At 41.6% G+C, this 18245-nt stretch overlaps 2 protein-coding genes across 6 annotated transcripts in view; both read left to right on the top strand.

Moving 5' to 3' along the window:
• Positions 1–1906, top strand: part of relch (RAB11 binding and LisH domain, coiled-coil and HEAT repeat containing) — a 32077-nt gene extending 30171 nt beyond the window's left edge. For 4 of the 5 annotated variants that reach the window (XM_029457299.1, XM_029457298.1, XM_029457301.1 and 1 more), the window contains one exon: positions 1129–1266. In XM_029457299.1, the coding sequence (XP_029313159.1) occupies positions 1129–1249 (121 nt within the window). In that variant the 3' untranslated portion in view covers positions 1250–1266. Of the gene's footprint in view, positions 1–1128 lie in introns of all 5 variants that reach the window. The other variant, XM_029457297.1, reaches the window with a different exon arrangement.
• Positions 1907–4933: 3027 nt separating this feature from the next.
• tnfrsf11a (tumor necrosis factor receptor superfamily, member 11a, NFKB activator) lies at positions 4934–18166 on the top strand. Its single transcript, XM_029457801.1, is given in 12 exon segments — positions 4934–5277; positions 9684–9762; positions 10077–10211; positions 10543–10689; positions 10951–11006; positions 11008–11042; positions 11481–11566; positions 11961–12068; positions 12381–12430; positions 12655–12738; positions 12740–13622; positions 16612–18166. Coding segments are annotated over 12 exon segments (2013 nt in total). The 5' UTR covers positions 4934–5211; the 3' UTR covers positions 16896–18166.
• The last annotated feature ends 79 nt before the right edge of the window (positions 18167–18245 follow it).

Genomic DNA, 18245 nt, shown 5'->3' with positions numbered 1-18245 from the left:
AATTAGGAGGAGGGAGAAGTATTCCTACTGTGAGGAGAGGGGCCACTTAACAGTGTTGGAACTGGGCCCGTATTGTGTGGGTTTATTCCCCAGAGGAGAGGAGAACATGTGAGAGTGTTGGAGCCCTCGCTCATTATGTGGGTATCTTCACAGAGAGCAGAAAATGAGAGGAGTTGTTTTGGAAAGCCAAAAGAGAGTTTGGACAGCAGCCATACTGTGGGTGTCCTTTTAAAACGTGTTTCTCCCATCTTGTTAACATGTGTTCGGGGCTCATTAAAAAAATAGTGCATTTGTGGATGTATATGTCTGCTTCTCTCCGTGCACATATGCTCAGTTATGGGTGTGTGTGTCCCCCCAAAACCCTCAGTTAAAGTGTGAGGTTAGAATCTCTGTGTTTGTGCCGAGAGCTTTTTGTTCCTCTTTCATTTTGGTCTTTCTTCGACTTCTCGTACTATAATTGATCATGTGGATCTTCAAAGGAGTTTTGACATTTTCCCCTCGCCATTTATTTCATCGTGTGTGCATCCTGGTATGTAATATTCTAAAAACCCAGACATGTGGCTGTCAGCTCAGCGAGCTCTGTCTGAAAGACTTGTTGAAGTAACATGGGTGTAATTCTTTTGGAGCGAGTGTCCATGCTGCAGTGTGTTACGTTTCACATGCACGTGCACATTTCTGCAGAAAGGTATATAAAGCATGATTTCCTATATGCAGAAGAAGTAAAGTGATGCACACAATAGTACGCAGGGAAGTGGAGCCAAACACAGAGAAGCCCTTTTGATGGAGTTCACCAGTCAACAGAGTCTGAACTGCCTAAATTCACAGATACGATGTCTGTGCTTCTGTTGAGCAATGCAGCAACTTGGCAGAGTGTCGTAGCTGCTGCACTCTATCAGTCTGAGAATCAGCAATTAAAAAGAGGAACTTGTGGAGCCGTTGGACTGTAAATATCAGGAGGGGCTGTATTGGCAAACAGCATTTCCCCTCTGAAGAAGTAGAGTAAAGGCTGACGAGTGAAGGATGGTGGAGCTTCTCTGAAGTGCTTTTATTTATGCTTTATGAACATACATGGACTGAAAAACAGAGTTAACCTCGTTAATCCTTTACGCCCTGTTCTTTTCCCCATAGCTCAATGTCCATCGCCTCCAGTTTGGTGGGTGAGGATGCCAAGACCAAGTTCCTGAGCAAGATGGGTCAGCTGACCACGTCTGGCGCAATGCTGGCCAACGTCTTCCAGAGAAAGAAGTGATCTCAACACTGCAACTAACTGAGGATACCCCCCCCCCCCCCCCCCCCCCCCGCTGTCCCCTAAAAACATTGGTTCAGCTTAAAGTAGACATAAAAACAATGTATTGTTTGTTCAGTTTCAAGAAATGAAGGTTTGCTGAAGTTGGTTTAAAACCAGTGCAGCAGGACTCCATGCTCTTTAAAAGTGAAACGTTGTTTTGCAGGTTTTCCCCTCTGCTCGTATTCTTCTCCTTAATCCTTAATCACGACGAAGGCATCGCCGAGGACGAGGGATTCGCTTTCATGATTCAGTGTCGTCAACATTGTCATTTCAGAAAGAGGAGAGAGGAACTGAACAGAGATGCGTCCGAAGTGATTCTTGTTTCCTGAACCTTTCTGAACTTGAAAGTATCACAGAATTAGATTTCAGTGCAGCCACGTCAGATGAGAATACTACAACACGAAGGCTGTTAAGAAAGCCTTGCACAGAGTGTCTGTACGACCCGGAAGTGTCGCATACTTGAAGCTATAACACATTTGTCTTGCCTTTATTTTATTTTTTTGTTTTGACAGTTTCTATTTTATAACTTATTTATGTCTTAATGAAAAAAAAACCTTATTCCAACTTCCAAAGAAATTTGCACTTATTATTTTGTTCTTTATTATATATATATGTGTGTATATATATATATATATATATATATATATATATATATATATATATATATATATATATATATATATATATATATATATATATATATATATATATATATATATATATATATATATATATATATATATATATATATATATATATATATATATGAGAGAGAGAGAGGTTTGTTTTAATTCAGAGTCTTATACATAATGAACATTATCACTACTGTTAATGGATTTCTTTTATGTTTATCTGTTTTGGCGATGTGAAGTGGAAGAGAATACTGATCATAGTTATTCCCTCTGTCCGTTGCATCTTGTCTCTGTGTTGCAGTGTCTCTGATAATTGTACTTTCTTTTTTCTAAAGTGGGTAAATTTGGTTCTATTTTTTTTGTCGTCGTTCTTTTTCGGTATGCTCTACGAGAAACGGTAAATAACTGTATCATACACTGAACCGAAGAGGATGGTACTCGTTCTGTATATTTGAAATCGGTGTCATGGTTTAATAAAAGATGGAGATCAGTTGTGTACTTAAACATACTTCTGGAGGCCTCTCTGAGTGTCTGCATGCTTGTTGGACTTCTTGGAGTCCCATGATTTATTATGGCTTAAGTGTCGGCAGGTGTTAAAGGCTGTAAAACAATTTCACAGACAAACACACACTCCTGCTGTCCCAGCCTCTCACATCCAACCCTTTGATGTGCTCTATTGTCTGCTTAGTACAACAAACCAAAGTCCAACTTAAGGGACATTCCCAACAACTTACTCCCAATAAGTACAGAAGTAAAAGCTCAGATCTGCCGTCAAGAGCTTTCAAACAGCTACGTTAACTTTGGCCTAAATCCTCAGTCGAAGACATCTGCGCCTCAGTGGGACTTTATAGGAATTCATCAGCGCAGTTGAAGCTCAATCCATCTTTTAAAATATGAAGAAGAAATGTGGTTGCAAGTTCAATCTTGTCCATAACAGAAGTGGACACTTCTGATTGACCTGGAGTGACATCCAGGCCTTTGTGGAGCTGCACTCATTTAGTGGTTGAACATTATGTGAGTGAACGAACACGTGATTAAGAACTCGATTTGCATATTCAGGCTAATATTCAACCATCATTACCGATAACTAACCAGGTGGACAAATAATTGATACACGACAGGGTGGGACTGTGTGTGTGTGTGTGTGTGTGTGCACCCTTGCCTGTGAAACTATCTGCAGATATGTGTGTGTGCAGAGACAGATGCCTGATAAGTGATTTGCATTCCTTGTGAAATAGTTCTTTGTGTGTCAAAACAACTTTCTGCTTGGTGGGACCCTCGCTTGGCTTTTTGCCATGCAAATATGTGTTCCTGCGTGCACATCTAAGTGTGAACCTGTGTTTCTGTTTGTGAAGTTTGAGCAGAATGTAGAAATGCATCAGCGGTCAGCTCTTAATCACTCGGGTGACTCACAGATCTCATCTGTTTCCAAAGGAAGCAGAAGCAACGCAGATCCAACCCAAAACCCACCGGATCATGGTGGCTAAGCCTTAATGTTGTTGTTCCGCTGTGTGTGTGTGTGTGTGTGTGTCCCATATGCATGTTGCTCAGCCCTGTGTGCTTTTCAGTGTGTTCAAGAGAGACCTTCCCAAAGCCTTGAAGCTTCATCCAAAATCATGGTACCAAGCTGCGGCTGCTTTCTTCTATGGAACAAGTGTGTGTTACTTTAATGGAAACCATGGCGTGTGTGTATATGAGCTGTCTGGAATAGGCCTACTTCATGAACTTTGACCTGTTGTAAGGGATGCTAAGCAACACAACCCACATACACAGTGACCCGGGTCAGCTGAAGTGTGATGCTTGTAAACCAGCCTGCAGTGGATCTACTTTTTCACACATCAAAACAAGCTGCATTGTAACTTCTATGGTTGAAGTGGAGCTGAACAGTGACTTCTCTATGTTTTCAGTTCACTTCTGTTGTTAGGGGCTGACTTTGGTGATCTGGTTCTTAATTGCTACTGTGCGAGCTGCAGAGGCTCCACCGCAGAACAGCTTCTCTCAGCAGGATTGTACAGGGAGGGAGGACCGAGCCCATTACCTCCACTGGCTCAGCTTAAAACACTCAATTCTTCCTCTTTCAGAAGTTCTTTCTCTTTATACACACTTCAATTTAACAGCAGTAACTCTTGGTTTTTAATCAGAATTTATAAGTACTGCACATTAACATTATTTGTTGTTCTTTTCGAGGTCCATAACTCTTAAATCTTATCAAGGACTGAAGATTGCTTCATTTCTTTGGCTCTGATATTTCTTGTTTACCTCTCTTCTCTTCGTTCATGCGGATCAATCCTGTTTCATCCATTCAGAGCCTTGACATGCAATTTAATATTTGCATAACTGTCACCTGAAAAGAACATATTCTCCACTATCTCCAACCTTCCCTTTCTTGATTTGCCAAGGTGGGCTGGGTCTAATCTGCCATGCAAATCCTGTGCTTTTGTCTCTATCTGCCCTGGGAACAGAGGACAGCGGTTTCCTCGAGGCAGTCGGATACTTTTAAATAAATGGCTTTTTTTACACCGATATTAAATGCATCATTTTAGTTTGTCAAGGGGAAGAGGATGTACGACATATATAAGGTAATTTCTATTTTTAGAAATGCTCACGGAAATATGCAGGGGGCGGCCCACTCACTTCTATGATGAATGGCAAATGCAGGAAGTGAGATGTAAGTAAGTGACCACATGCTTTGGTATCATCTGTATTAATCTCTGATTTATTTGGTCAATCCCATGAAAAGTGGCACATGACATCTCTTTCGAAATAAATTGTGTATCTGTACTGTGGGTGTGTAAATGTTCACGTTACTATGATCATCTTTCATCGCTGACAATTAGGCACACTTACTCTAACTGTCACATACACACTCATTCATTCAGAGTGAGAGATAAGTGCTTAGAGCCAGGAGGGAAGAGGGGGGGGGGGGGAGGGGGGCTGAACTTTTTCTTTTTTTTTTTTTTTACATATGACAACGTGGGAGGAGTTCCCTCCTTCTCTCAGTCAGTCAGTTTTTACAAGCTGTTGCATGCAGCTTACTCCACAACGCGTGGGTGAAAGCAGAAGGAAGATGAGAGGAGAAGAAAGGTGGGAACTGCAGCTGCCTAACCGGGAATGAAGGCGCAAGAATGCCCTGTGAGACGGTGTGGAGGACCCGCCACATTTACGCACACAAGAAGAAGTGATTTACTGTGAGGGAATCTGAAGAAGAATCGGATCTCGCTGTTACGAGTCGTCATCTTGGCTGAGAAAGAACAAGTTTGCCTCAGAATTAGACTTCATTAAGCAGCAGAGATGAGATTGAACTTTTGGATAGTCCGAGGCTGGATAACATGCGTCCTGGTCACCTTTTACGCACAGGTAAAAACACACTTAAAAAGAAGGTTTACATGTTTCCTTAGAACACAATTAAGGAGTGCATTTAATAGTTAAAATAGTTGATGATTACTTTGTTGCAATACTCTGTCTACTACCTTTACCACTACCACTACCTTTCAGGTGCGTTCAAGTTTAAACTGTTGATAATCATAATGTTTTATTTGTCGTGAGTAGATGGAAAATGTAACAGTAAACCGGAATGTGTCATCACATCAGATGATTCGTAAGAACTGGTCAGAAGGAAAAGGAGGGGAATGGGGGTTGAATATTTACGCCCGGACACTGACTGGAAACAGTTGTGTTTGGGTCGAGTCCTAATTCCCTGTTCTGGCCGCAAAAACGCCGCTGGCAACTGGATGCTCGTATCCCTCCACCAAACATTCTCTCGCAGGGTCCTGAGGGAACCGGCACGGGCCAAATGGCTCATCAGGAGCCTCGTTAGCTCTGCCGGAGGAGAGGCTCCCACAGTGAGAAGCAGAGTCCAACAATGGTCCTACAGAGATCCAGAAGGATGGCCACTAAAAACAAAGATATTGTAGTTAAGTTAGGACGACAGTATTATGTTGCACTGTTACTATCACCATATTAAGCCACTTACATACTTAACGCAAAGCTTCGCTTTTGTGTCATATTTTGGCACTTTCACTGTATCTTGACATTATAAGTGCTGCATAATGTCTCATCTGATCTACTGCCACGGTTTAATGTGAGGGGGTAAAAGTGAATGTCCCCTGGCATGTTATTGTCCATGTTGTTAAGTCCGAGGAGCTAACTCCGTCCAGGTGGAAAGGTTTACAAGATGCGGTTGTAGTGGTGGGACGGCTGGGCACCAGTGATCACTGCCTGTTTTACCGTAAGCCAGCATCGTTATGACTTTGACTGGAACAGACGCTCGTTTTTCCCTTTTTTCTTCTCTGCTTCACTCAAATGTGTTGCAATAGATACTCCGGCAGGGCACTGCATCTCGTCCGTGCTGAGATCCAGAGCCGTAATGTGGCACACAAAGATGTTTTTCATGGTCACATTTTCTTTTCAAGTAGTGGCAACTAGAGCGTAATGCCAGGAAAGTCCAAGTCCGTGCGTGGAAGGGAAGAAAAAATATTCATCTACGTTTAAAGGTGACACTGCAAACCTTTTGGCTCTGGTTTGTTCTCACCATGGTCTTGCCATTACTGACTCACAGTATCCCTAAGAAATTCCCCTTCATTCTCTTGGTTTTCAACCACTTCATCCAATCCTTTCCAAGTTCATTTCAAACTGTCTGTGTGACATTGAGCAATACAAGATTACTTCAAGATGTTGAGAGCTTAAAAGTCCACACATCATAAACACACAGAGTTTCGGTAGATTAATTTACTTGCCCTTCCACATGGCTCCTGTGCTTTTTATTATTCGGCTTCTCAAGCCATCCATGCATCTGGACATATTTCTGTCAATCAATCATCAGCAATCTGTCACTTACTGACTCCTTACATCTCATACTAAACCAACATCCCTACTTCATTTTTAATAATTTCCTTTATTATGTGCTTTTTCTCTGACCTCATAGTTTAATCCACTCGTGCACCTTCACATCAGTTCTCAGCGGTACGTCTACCTCGACTTGAGCAACAACAGTACATTGCCTCAGGCCTGCAGATCCAAACTTGATTTAACTATACAGACATTCACTGTATAAATAAAGCATGCCGTCTTGTGTGACAAAAGAGCTTTGTGTGGAGGCAGAAGGAAGAATTATAATTGTTTTATGGCCTTTAGTATTAAGCTTTGTCTAGTTCAATCACTGTCTCCGTCTGCTTTCCCAGCTCTTCCATTGTGTTGAGCTTCTCTTCCTGCAAGAGCTGCAGCGATTAGTCGATCAACAGAAAAATAATCGGTAACTCATTTGGTAATAGAGTCGTTTTTATGCAAATATGCTGTTTTCAGCCTCTCAAATATGGAGATGTCCTGCTTTCCTCTGTTTTATATAGTAATTAAATACATATATTTAGGTTTTAGACTGACAAAACATTTAAAGACATCATCTTGAACAATTTATAGATCTAACGATTAATCTAGAAAATAATTGTAAACAATACTCATTTCACTACATAAACCTCCAGTGTCTACAGTTTTTTATTTTATTGACCTGTAGCAAGAAAATCACAACCAGTTTTTAAGATAAGACAATGCAAACTGTGATTGATTATTACTTAAGTAATATATAAAGTTTTGAAAGTTTTTTTTTTTATCAAATATCCTAAATTATTGCAGGTGGCACTTCAAAGGATTTGTTTTTATGGCTTTTAAAGAATGAATCACATGTGCAAACATTGTATAAAGATTCAAGTTATGCATTACGCTTTAACAGCACCTTATCTCACGCTGTGCTCCTCTTAGCTCGGTGCCAACGGCCGTTATGCAAATCCTCTGGTGTTCTGACAACAAATGGAATTCACTCATTACACTCCTGTGTGATGGGATCCCACAGCTGGGAGGGGCTTTACTGAATATCAGTGGAGCAACAAATTAATGCCCTTTCTAACGCCCCCGCTCTCTCCATCCGTCAGACTTTTTCCCTCCCCTATGTCTTCCTGTCTGTTTGACTCACACACACTCACACATAAGTGTATATTTGAATCCATACGCTAGATAAAGTTAGCTTTGAGGTTGAATGTTCTATCTTGACCGTCATGATAACCTGTAATCATATAGGGTGGATCAGCGCTTTCCCTCTTACATATATATTTAGTGAGTTGAAACTCGAATAACTGAGACCCAATGTTTAGATGTGGCGGTAACAAAAATACAATTCCCAGCATTCTTTTGGCTTCCTGTGCACTCTGGCCCAGTTGTACGGATTGACCACCACTGGCTTTGCAGTTGTGTCTCCACATCTCTGTCTTTTCTATCTAATCCACCTATTTTACTACACAAACACCAACCTCTTATTATGGGAACCTTTGCTTCTCGTGTCACTTCTGTCTGCTGCAGCACATGGTCCTCATTAGAGCTGCGGTCCGAGCTGTGAGCGCTGTGCATCGTTATCCCTCTGCCTGGTTACATTCTGAAGCAAAGACTGGCTGATGTGTGAGAGGCTCAGTGGAGCTAATTAAACGCTTGCCAGTGTTCATGTTGTGCTTTGTTGCCTGAGGCCGGACGAACAGACACTGAGACTAAACAGTGTTTAACGTGGAGGTGTGAGAAAGAGAGGGAAAGGAACAACAAGGATGTTAGAGTTGGATCACTTCTTTTATTTATCTAACTAAGAATGTCATTATTTTAGGAAGGTTGACATTTGAGTTACAGTCAGAGAAGAAAAGATGGCCGTTGATGTGATGACAGAATGTCAGCTGTGGGGAGAGCCGAAGGATTTCTCACATATTCTCTTAGTATCACTTATTACAGGTAAATGACTGAATTAGTGAATCACTTCAAGACATTTTCAGAAGGGCTGAATGAGAGAAAGAAGGAGGTTGGTCTGAGGTCAGAGTGCAGTCAGGCCTGTACGTTGTGTTTTTCTACATTTATATTTAGACACTGGCTTTGCCGTAGTTTCTGTCATAACAGCCAAATTCTGTAATTCAGCAATGTGGTACAGGAGTTCACCGGCCCCTCATGTAGGGTGGCTAGAGGGTGTGTAAATTATGTGTGTCTGTGTGTCTGGTTTACCTTTGTGGCCCATTTATTGTATAAACAATGTACAGATGTTTCACTTTCCTGTCCTCTGCAACAAGAGCGCTGGTACTCCATGCTAATGCCATGTTTTACTTTTGAATGACAGCAGGATATTTAGCATTAAAGCAATGTAGAATGAACTCACCATCAACAGCTGTCTAACGATTTGTTTTAATTCTCAACATTTTCTTAATGTGGACAATTGGGCAAATGCTGCCAAAAACATGGTGATTTTCTTTTAACGGCTCACCAGCGGGGACTCGGGGACGCCAAGAGTTTATTAATTCCAAGCCAATTGGAGTTGATTGCATTAAGTTCCAGTTGGTCTTTCTTGTGTAGCCGAGCTGCTTTGCTATTGGGGTTTGGTTTGCCGGTTTGGAGGGTGTGTATGCTGTGGTCAGGTGCTTCTGAGAGTGTGGAAAGAATTCCTGGGCATGTCTTGGAAATGTTTTAACCATCCTCTTCCTCTCATTACTCACCGCCATCTCAAAATATCACGTGCGGATTTGAAAGATGAACTGAAGAAGGATTAGCACAGAACATCGTGGCATGCATTGAGGGGGGAACGGCACTGAAATCAAACACATCATGATATCGTTTGGTAATCTTCAGAGACAGTGTCAGCTCTCATGTTAAATGTAGTTTTTTATAAATAAGTATAAAGGGTATAAGACTTTGTTTCCTTTCATATGAAAAGCTAAACACTAATTGTATGTCTTGATATCTTTTAGAACGTGGTCTCGAAATCTCTCCAGTGTGATGAAACACATTATTTAAAAGGCTCCAGATGCTGCGAGAAGTGTAAACCAGGTAACACACGCACGCGCACGCACACACGCACACACACACTGGAAGCAGCATGAAATAAAAATAGATTTCCATTCACAAAGATCTGGAATCAAAGAGGAAGGATGTTTAAAAACGGAACACATCGTCTTAAAATGGCTCAGACGTGTTCATGTGTTTTCACAACCACACACATACACTCTCAATTTATGTTGACATATGATCCACTAGAAGTACCCAGTTATTTAAAAAAGGAAAAGGGCACTAACTTTAGGTTTTTAGTGGCTGCTGTGATTATGTACGGGTTGTTAACTCCCTCTGTCTTTTTCTTTGCTCAGGCTTCCGTGTGTTCACCGACTGCACCGATTCCCACAAGACTAACAAGACCATATGTGTTAAATGTAACCGTGGTGAATACCAGCCCGGCTGGACGTATAAGACGCGCTGTCTTCAGCAAAAGTTATGTGACTATGGTCAGTACCCGCAGCTCGGACAACGATTACAAAATCCTGAGAAAACATTAAGACGGTTTTGCTTCTTATCTCTTAACAGTACAAATGTTTTGTCGTACCCGTTTTACTTACATTTGAGAATAAAAACCAAACATTTTTTTATAAATAAAAGCTATGAAGTACATTCAATGATCAAAGCACCTTTGATCATTTTGTATTAAAAAATGCAGAAACATGCATGAACTCCAATTTGCACCAATTTATCTAAATCATCTCTAATTCTTTAACACATGATTATCTTTTTAGGATTTGGACCTTTGCACTAAAAACACTCCCCCCTTTTGACCGCTAGGTAAGGGTTTCATGGAGAGGCCTGAAAACCTTGTGGCAGAGGAGCCGTGTCGCTGCAGCGTCGGCCTCCAGTGCTGTCCCATCAACTGTGAGTTCTGCGAGCCCATACCCATCTGCAGTGCTGGAAACACACTCGAGGTGGACCCCGGTGAGACACACTGACAAAACACACACCTCAAACAATCACTTAGAGATATACAAACGTGAAATATAAAGTTTATATTTATTATCGTTATTACTGGCTGCTAGTTTACTTACATTTATTATGCTGCTACTTTTTTATTACACGTGTCTTTACCGCTTTTATTTAATATGTTAGCCTTATTTTATTTAGTCTTTTATCTGCTCTGTCCCGCTGTGGGACGAATAAAGCATTTCTGATTATGATAATGTTTGTCATTAATTGCAGAGTCTACTAATGGGAGAAAGATATGTGTTGCATGTGAGAAAGGCTTCTTCTCTGCCTGACACCGGTGCCAAACAATGCCAACAATGGACTAAGTAAGTGCATATACAGCATATACACACACACACACACACACACACACACACACACACACACATACACACATACACACATACACACACACACACACAGCCTGGAATCTTTCGGTGTCATGAAGGGAAAATGCAATCGGGTAGTGTCCGCCTCACCACCAGCCAGCTGCCGTGAGTAATACTCACACCACTTCCCCTGTAACCTTTGACCAACCACCAGCTTCCCCCGCCGGCTGGATCCGTAATGATGATGATGAGGATGGAGAGAGGGAGGGAGAATTTAGTTTTTATCTCCATCTGTTCCTCTTTATGTCCTTTGTCATCGCAGATCCTACTGTTAAGGGCTGCACGATGTAGAGGGAAATAAAATAACGAGTAGTATGTCCAGTTGTGCAAATATTCCCCTTCACTCTGTTTTTGTGATGTCATCCTCTCTTGTAGTTGTAAGGCTGAGGGTAGGAGCGAAACACAGCCGGGCGGCGCTCAGGCTGATGCAGTGTGTGGACCACCTGTCTCTGGTAAGACAGGTAAGACATGGACACATTCAGTGCACACTGTCTCCACACAGAGCCAATCTATATATTTAACCACTCAAAATAAAGATACTTTCATAGGGCAAATATAATTTATCATTTATCTTAGTAAATGTTGGGGGAACTCTGATTTATTGACAGATATTTAAGACTTTTTGTATCTTTGTCAGACATTTCTATACAGAAGGTTAAATTCTGGTGATCCACTTTATGAGTTTGATCTATATTGTTCTTGTTTATGCCTTAAAAACAGATGGAAAAAAAGTTTTTATTCTCCTGGCTTTTCTTTCACCTGGCAAAACTTTTCCCCACCTGATCTTAGGCCATAGGCATTTATGACTGTCGGTAGATGCCGGTTAGAAAAGCTCTGAACTCCTCTTTCTTGCAGGTGCAGCATCGTCCTGGGTTATAGTTTCTGTGCTGTCAGTCATCATCGTCCTGTGTCTCCTCATCTTGCTCCTCTTCTGCTACAAAGACAAACTGAAGTTACTCTCTGGTAGGTTACAGTCATTTTAATCTGGAAGTTCTCCTCTAGCTATGAGTTTTCTTCTTCATGATTTCAAGGTGACTTTGGTTCATGCTTTTACATACTGACAGAAACTCCCTATTCTTATATCTGATCACATATTAACAATACATTGTGATACATAAAAACTAAATGTTTTCTTTAGGTTTTTCTTTACTTGCTGTTTGGAATTAGTCCCATCATTATTATTCAAAGGGTTCACCATCGCAGAACAAATGATTAATATTTCTTCTCCTGCATTGTATTGACTTTAACTGTAAGGTACGTTGTTTCTTTGTCTAGTAAATCTGCGATCCTGTGTCCAGAATCTAAAGAGGACTAGGATACAACAGGTAAAGTGGAATTTCAGTTAAACAGCTATTGAAATACACAGAAACCAAAGTTAGTGCAACTAACTTATTATTATTATTATTATTATTATTATTATTATTATTATTATTATTAGATAAATATATGAGCAAATGGAACACATACATATATCTCACATATTTCTTACTATTAATGCACAAAAAAGCATTTATTTACAATGTTCCTTTGTTTGTTTCTGTCGTTCTAGGAGACCTTGGCCCCTCTTTACCACAGTGGAGCAGGAGGAGGGATAGGAGGAGGCCCTGGAGGCCCCAGATGTTCCCCATGTGAGAACGACCAAACTCACCTGCCAAGCACCACACAGCCCCGCTGATGAGCTCCCATGCACCTTCTCCACCTCTGTTCCCGATGTCAAGGTCTCACTGCCCTTCACGGGGGAAATGACAAAGGAGGAAAGGACCATGAAGAAGACAGTGATAGAGGATCAGAGTGAAGGACCTGGAGAACCTGAGGAGGTGTCAGAAGATGAGGAGGTTGTGAGTGTGTCTCCTCTTTTAGCAGGCTCTTGTGTGTGTGTCGTTACCATCCGTGAGCCATTAGAAGTAGGGGAGAATGAAGACTGCAGCCAGGCCGTCAGCCCCGGGACTCCAGGAACCTGCTCATGCGGAGGGCTGGATGGAGATTGGGAGAGTGGGAAAGAGGAGAAAAGTGTGAGTGTAAGGGCAGACAATGGTGGAGAAAAGGGTGATGCAAATCAAGAAAAGATGGCGTTGTCTAAGCGTGAGACGGGTGTTTCACCTCTTGTCTCCCTTTCTCCTCCACTCCTCCACACCTCCTCGGTAATCCCTCCCACCAGTCCACTTCCTGAACTCTGCCTGCCGTTGTCTCAGGCTCAGATGAGAACAGAGTTCAAACCTCACCTGACTGACAGGTCGCTGGTAAAACAGGAGGAGTTTTACAGACTGAAAAGCACAGATTCAGCATCCACAGAGAACAGTGCGACCTCCACAATGACCTTGGTCAGCCCCTTGATGACTTCCTCGTCTGTTGGAGATCTCTACCTGGACAAGCCCTGCGAGACCTCGGGCCCGGAGCAAGGCCAGGGACTTTCCTGGGGGGATAGCAGGAGAAACAAGTTCTCCTCTGGGGAGTCAGAACTGGAGTGCTCACCTGAGAGCCTCCACAGTCAGCTGGCTGAGCCAACTCCTACCTCAGGTACGGGAAAATGTAAAACTTGTCGCCTCAAAGACACTTGGTCCCCCCTTGCGTCAAAAATGGCTCTATTAAAGCCTCTTTCTGCATCATTTAGATTTATTATCTTCTCTTAGTATAATCATTAGTGTTTTTCTTCTTTCCTCCTTGTGTAATAGTGTAGATTCCCAGAAAGGATCTCTAGGGACAACACAAAGATGCTATGGAGATGCATATTTCCTGGATGTTATTTTGCTTTGACCGCTCAGCAATGTCGATGAAAACTGAGTTCACAATGGCTGTCTGCTCTGGGGATAATGGCTCATTACAAAGACTGTGGGACCACAGTTGTGTTTGCCAGGTGGATTCTGAGATCTTTGTTTGTGTAGGCTGTCACCGCTGTATTGGCACAGGGTCATACCCATACGTGATGTGATGGACTACACAGCAGGGTTCTCTTTCCGCAGAGTAGGTGGGACTGGCGACCAAGAACAACAGAATGAAATTCATGTTGATTTTAATGGAAAGCTTTTCAGTCACATGGTTGAACTTGCATTGTTCTCACAGAGACCTTTAAACGCTGCCAAAGAGAAAAATCTCCGGGAAGCACACTGTGTCTCAAACACTGAGGTTATGGTTAGTTATAAAAGCAGTATTATTAGAGCAGTCCAATCAGGACAATGGTTAGCTCAAACTGGGGTATTATTAGGTAACACAAGTTGAACACAACTTATAACAGAGGATTGCTTTCACCATAAGAACAAGACATTATGTGATTGTTTCCAAGAAATATGTTTTATTAAAGCCAGTATTGATGGTTGGACTCTGGATTTTGGGGGGGACCACCCAGTGAGCAGGAATAAGATATGTGAGTGTTTGATGAGCTAGTGAACCACCAGAACCACCCGTGTGTGTGTGTGTGTGTGTGTGTGTGTGTGTGTGTGTGTGTGTGTGTGTGTGTGTGTGTGTGTGTGTGTGTGTGTGTGTGTGTGTGTGTGTGTGTCAGTGTGTGTGTCAGTGTGTGTGTCAGTGTGTGTGTCAGTGTGAACTGTGCCATCTACAAAGCTCCTGTTTACCCAGAGTTCCATTGGGTTGCGCAAAGTGACCACAGCTTTAATTGAAGCAAGATGTGCGCAGCTTGAGTAATACTTTTATAACCCTGCCCACCCAACAAAACACACACATGTGAAGAGTTTGTTTTTTTGACTCTCACTGATGACTGTATTCGTTAATTACACTCTGGCTGGCCTGAAATGAACACCATTTCCCATCATGCAGTAATAACAGGGGATTAAATGGACTTTTACTGGACTATTTATATTTGTCTCGCATAGTTCTCACAAAGAAGTGAGTACAGTAGGCTCCGCTGCAGCAGTGTTGGGGGTTAAATGCATCGTTTAACACCTTAGCAGAAGGAATAACCCAGATATATTAAACAGCTTTCCGGGTAGAACTGGATACAACTGTGGTTGAGATTGAAGGGGAGAGGAGTTCAACTTTAGTCTTTAGTTTAAAAACCCTGTCCGTAAACTGAATTGCTTCAATTGTCGGGCATCCAGAAAAATCAGCTCGGTATTAAAAAAGAATAAACAGAAGAACCCAAGCAGATTCTTTAGAGCTTTGTTTTCAAAGTTGTGGTGAAATTACATTTTTTCGAGCTAGACCTCTCAGACTGGTGTTCCGGGAAAGGCTCTCGGATGGGGAACGCGGAGAGAGACACACGTTGTTTGTGTTTGTCTGTCTTTGCAACTTTATAGAACTATATGTGCTTTTTGGTGTGTAAGTGTAAAGGTATCTGCGAGAGCCTGTTTGCTTACATTCAATGTGTGTATGTGTGCATGCACATGTGTGAACAGATGAGCTGTGAGTCACGCAGGGTTGGATTGGAAACTCAGACAGGAGGCTGGATGAAATAGGAACCAGAGGCTTACTGTGGTGAAAGATGGCTCACCAAACAATAAAGCAGTTTATTTCCTAATTCACCTGGTTGGCTGGAATCCACTTATGAACAGTACAAGGACATCAGTATATCAAGTTGTAGATTTACAAATGAAGTTGAGATAAATCTTGGAAAGTTCTTTTCTGGAGAAACGTGCAAAAGTATTGGACGGAAACAAAGGTTAGACAGAGTTGAACGGCATATTTTTTGCATTTATTCAGCCATGTCTGTAAAACCCTAAACCCTTGACAGATTACTTGTTTTCAGAGGTCTTGAGATTCTCACGCTGAAAACTGCTGGACTCTGAAACAAATAAGGCAGCGAGGATATGATATGGCGGTCTATGTAGCTGTGGCCTCTCTGCGGTCTCCCTGCATGGTCATTACACCCACTGTCCATTTGTCATCCGAGGTTAGCCAAGATGTAGTCCCTTCTTCAGGGGCATGAACGGGGGAAGCTCTATCTGCCTGTGTGTAGTGTGTGTGGTGGAAGACAGTGTCTTACACAACCATACCATATGTATATATAGTTATTCACATTTCCCAATAAGGTGTCAAACGCATTCATCATCTTCTATGCCAGAGTGGGAAATGTTCATTTGTTATGAAACCAAGGCTTTTGGCAAAACGTATAGTTCTCTTTGCTTTAAAAAAAAAAAAAAAAAGGCAGAATAAATGTATCTACCAGACAACCTCCAGACAATGTGAAGCCAATGTGGGAGTGCTCTAAACCTGCATAGTTTGAAATGGCCAGCAGGGGGCGACGCCACTGGTTGCAAAGAGAAGCTCGATTGTATAAACGTCTGAGAGAATTACAAGTTTATGGTTTTAATCGCTAGTTTCAAGCCTTCTTCAATGCAGCATGATGTTCATTTCATAAGTTATTGTCCCATTTAGAGTTAAATAGACGATAAAGGAGCATGAAAGAAAATGTTGGTCTCCTAAAGATGTCTTCGGTTGTACTTAGCTCCATAAATATTGTCCCATCCCTCACCTTTTTACCACTCACACCTATGTCTTTATGCGTTCTCTAATTCTCACAATCTCTTCTTTTTCTCCCTCCCACATCTTTCAGGTCAGGTGTCTGGGAACCACAACACCACCTTCATCTCCAGCGGTCAGGTGATGAACTTCAGCGGGGATGTCATCGTTGTCTACGTCAGCCAGACATCTCTCGGCAGTGACGGGGCGGGGCAGGACGATGGCTTCGGGAGCCCTGTCCAGGAAGAGGCCAATGAGACGGCCCTGTTTTTCCAGAGTAGCTTGAGGTCACAAGGGGACTCCATTACCCAAAGCACCTGGCAAGACGAGACACTGCCAGCGCAGGAAGTGACGGAGGAGCGGCCGCTGGGAAAGTGAAAAGCGACCAATGGCTGTTTATTCGTCAGTACAGCGATCATCAGTTAGACAAAAGGACCTTTGATCATTTCTGTTGGTTACTACACCTTATATATCTTAGCTCCCAATTACATTACAAAAACAACTGAATAAAACAAAACACACACCTGTTTTCTGTACAAGAACAAAGAAGCTGAGCAGAGAACAACTTTAAGGGATGTGAAGCTGTCGATCTGTGCCCACATAATTAGTTTGGAATGTAATCTTCTGTAATGTGTCCATTTTTACACATTAGACGCTGATTCTTCTTCTTTCCTTTTTCCTTTGGAAGGCTGCAAGCTTTTTAAAATGGAAACTCCCTCCATTCCAGACAATGATGGGGAGTTTTTATTGGAAATTGGATGTAGAACTAGAGTTCAGACTGGAAGAACATCATGTTTTTATTGTTGCATGGAAATTACAGCTGGTTGTTGATATAAAGGAGTTAGTTCTCGACCGTCCCAGGTTAGAGTCTCCTGCATTTCAACTACTTCAAATTTGACATTTGGATCATTTCAAGAGTTTTCCAACAAAATATCCACTATGTGGAATAATTGTGTTGAGTCATGCCATGAAAGTACATATTTTTAAGCTATAAAATCCAATCAACATGCTACATTAAGATCTGGCATTTCACTGAGTGAATTTCATATTGTCTGGTTTGCAGAGTTTGGCAAAAAGCTCATTTACATTAAAGAGACACCGCCAGTTTTGGTACGATGCTTGTTTATCCCATATGTACACTTCTTTTAAATTCTCTTCTTATTGCATCACAAGTGCAGTGTGTGTCGAAGAAAAAAATGCTATGCATTTGATAAGCTATTTTATTACTGGTTTGTTTTGTTTCATTATGTTTTAATGTGCAAGCCCTAATGAAGAAAAGTTAAATGTCTGTTTATAGTTTAATTAATTTTACAAAGTAGATTGTTTATGTATTATTTCAGAAAATGCATATGTGATCAATGTTTGTAAATATTTCAAAAGAAGCCATATGTATTTGTAAAAGAAAATGTAAATTCTCCTCGTGCTTCCTCTCGTTTGGTTTGAGGTGTGGATGTGTCACGTGGAGACATGAACACGCACACTGTAGGAGATATAAGGACTGTTCAATTACAACCTCGCCATATGTGTGCAGCCTTACAATAATTATGTACATATCAATCAAACCTATTGCAATGAATGACTGGAAGAATATTTTGTTTGAAATTAAATGTGTTTTGCATCTAATCCTTTCAGGGATGGCTGCTATCCTACATTCTGTGGTTTCTCTCTGTCAACTTTCCTATTCTGGGTTCGACAAATTACAATGAACAAGTCATTTATCTCCTCAAG

Source organism: Cottoperca gobio, chromosome 20 (assembly GCF_900634415.1).
Source record: "Cottoperca gobio chromosome 20, fCotGob3.1, whole genome shotgun sequence".
Lineage (NCBI taxonomy): Eukaryota > Metazoa > Chordata > Actinopteri > Perciformes > Bovichtidae > Cottoperca > Cottoperca gobio.
The sequence above is the reverse complement of the archived record's forward strand: the minus strand, read 5'-3'. Positions and strand labels throughout refer to the sequence as shown.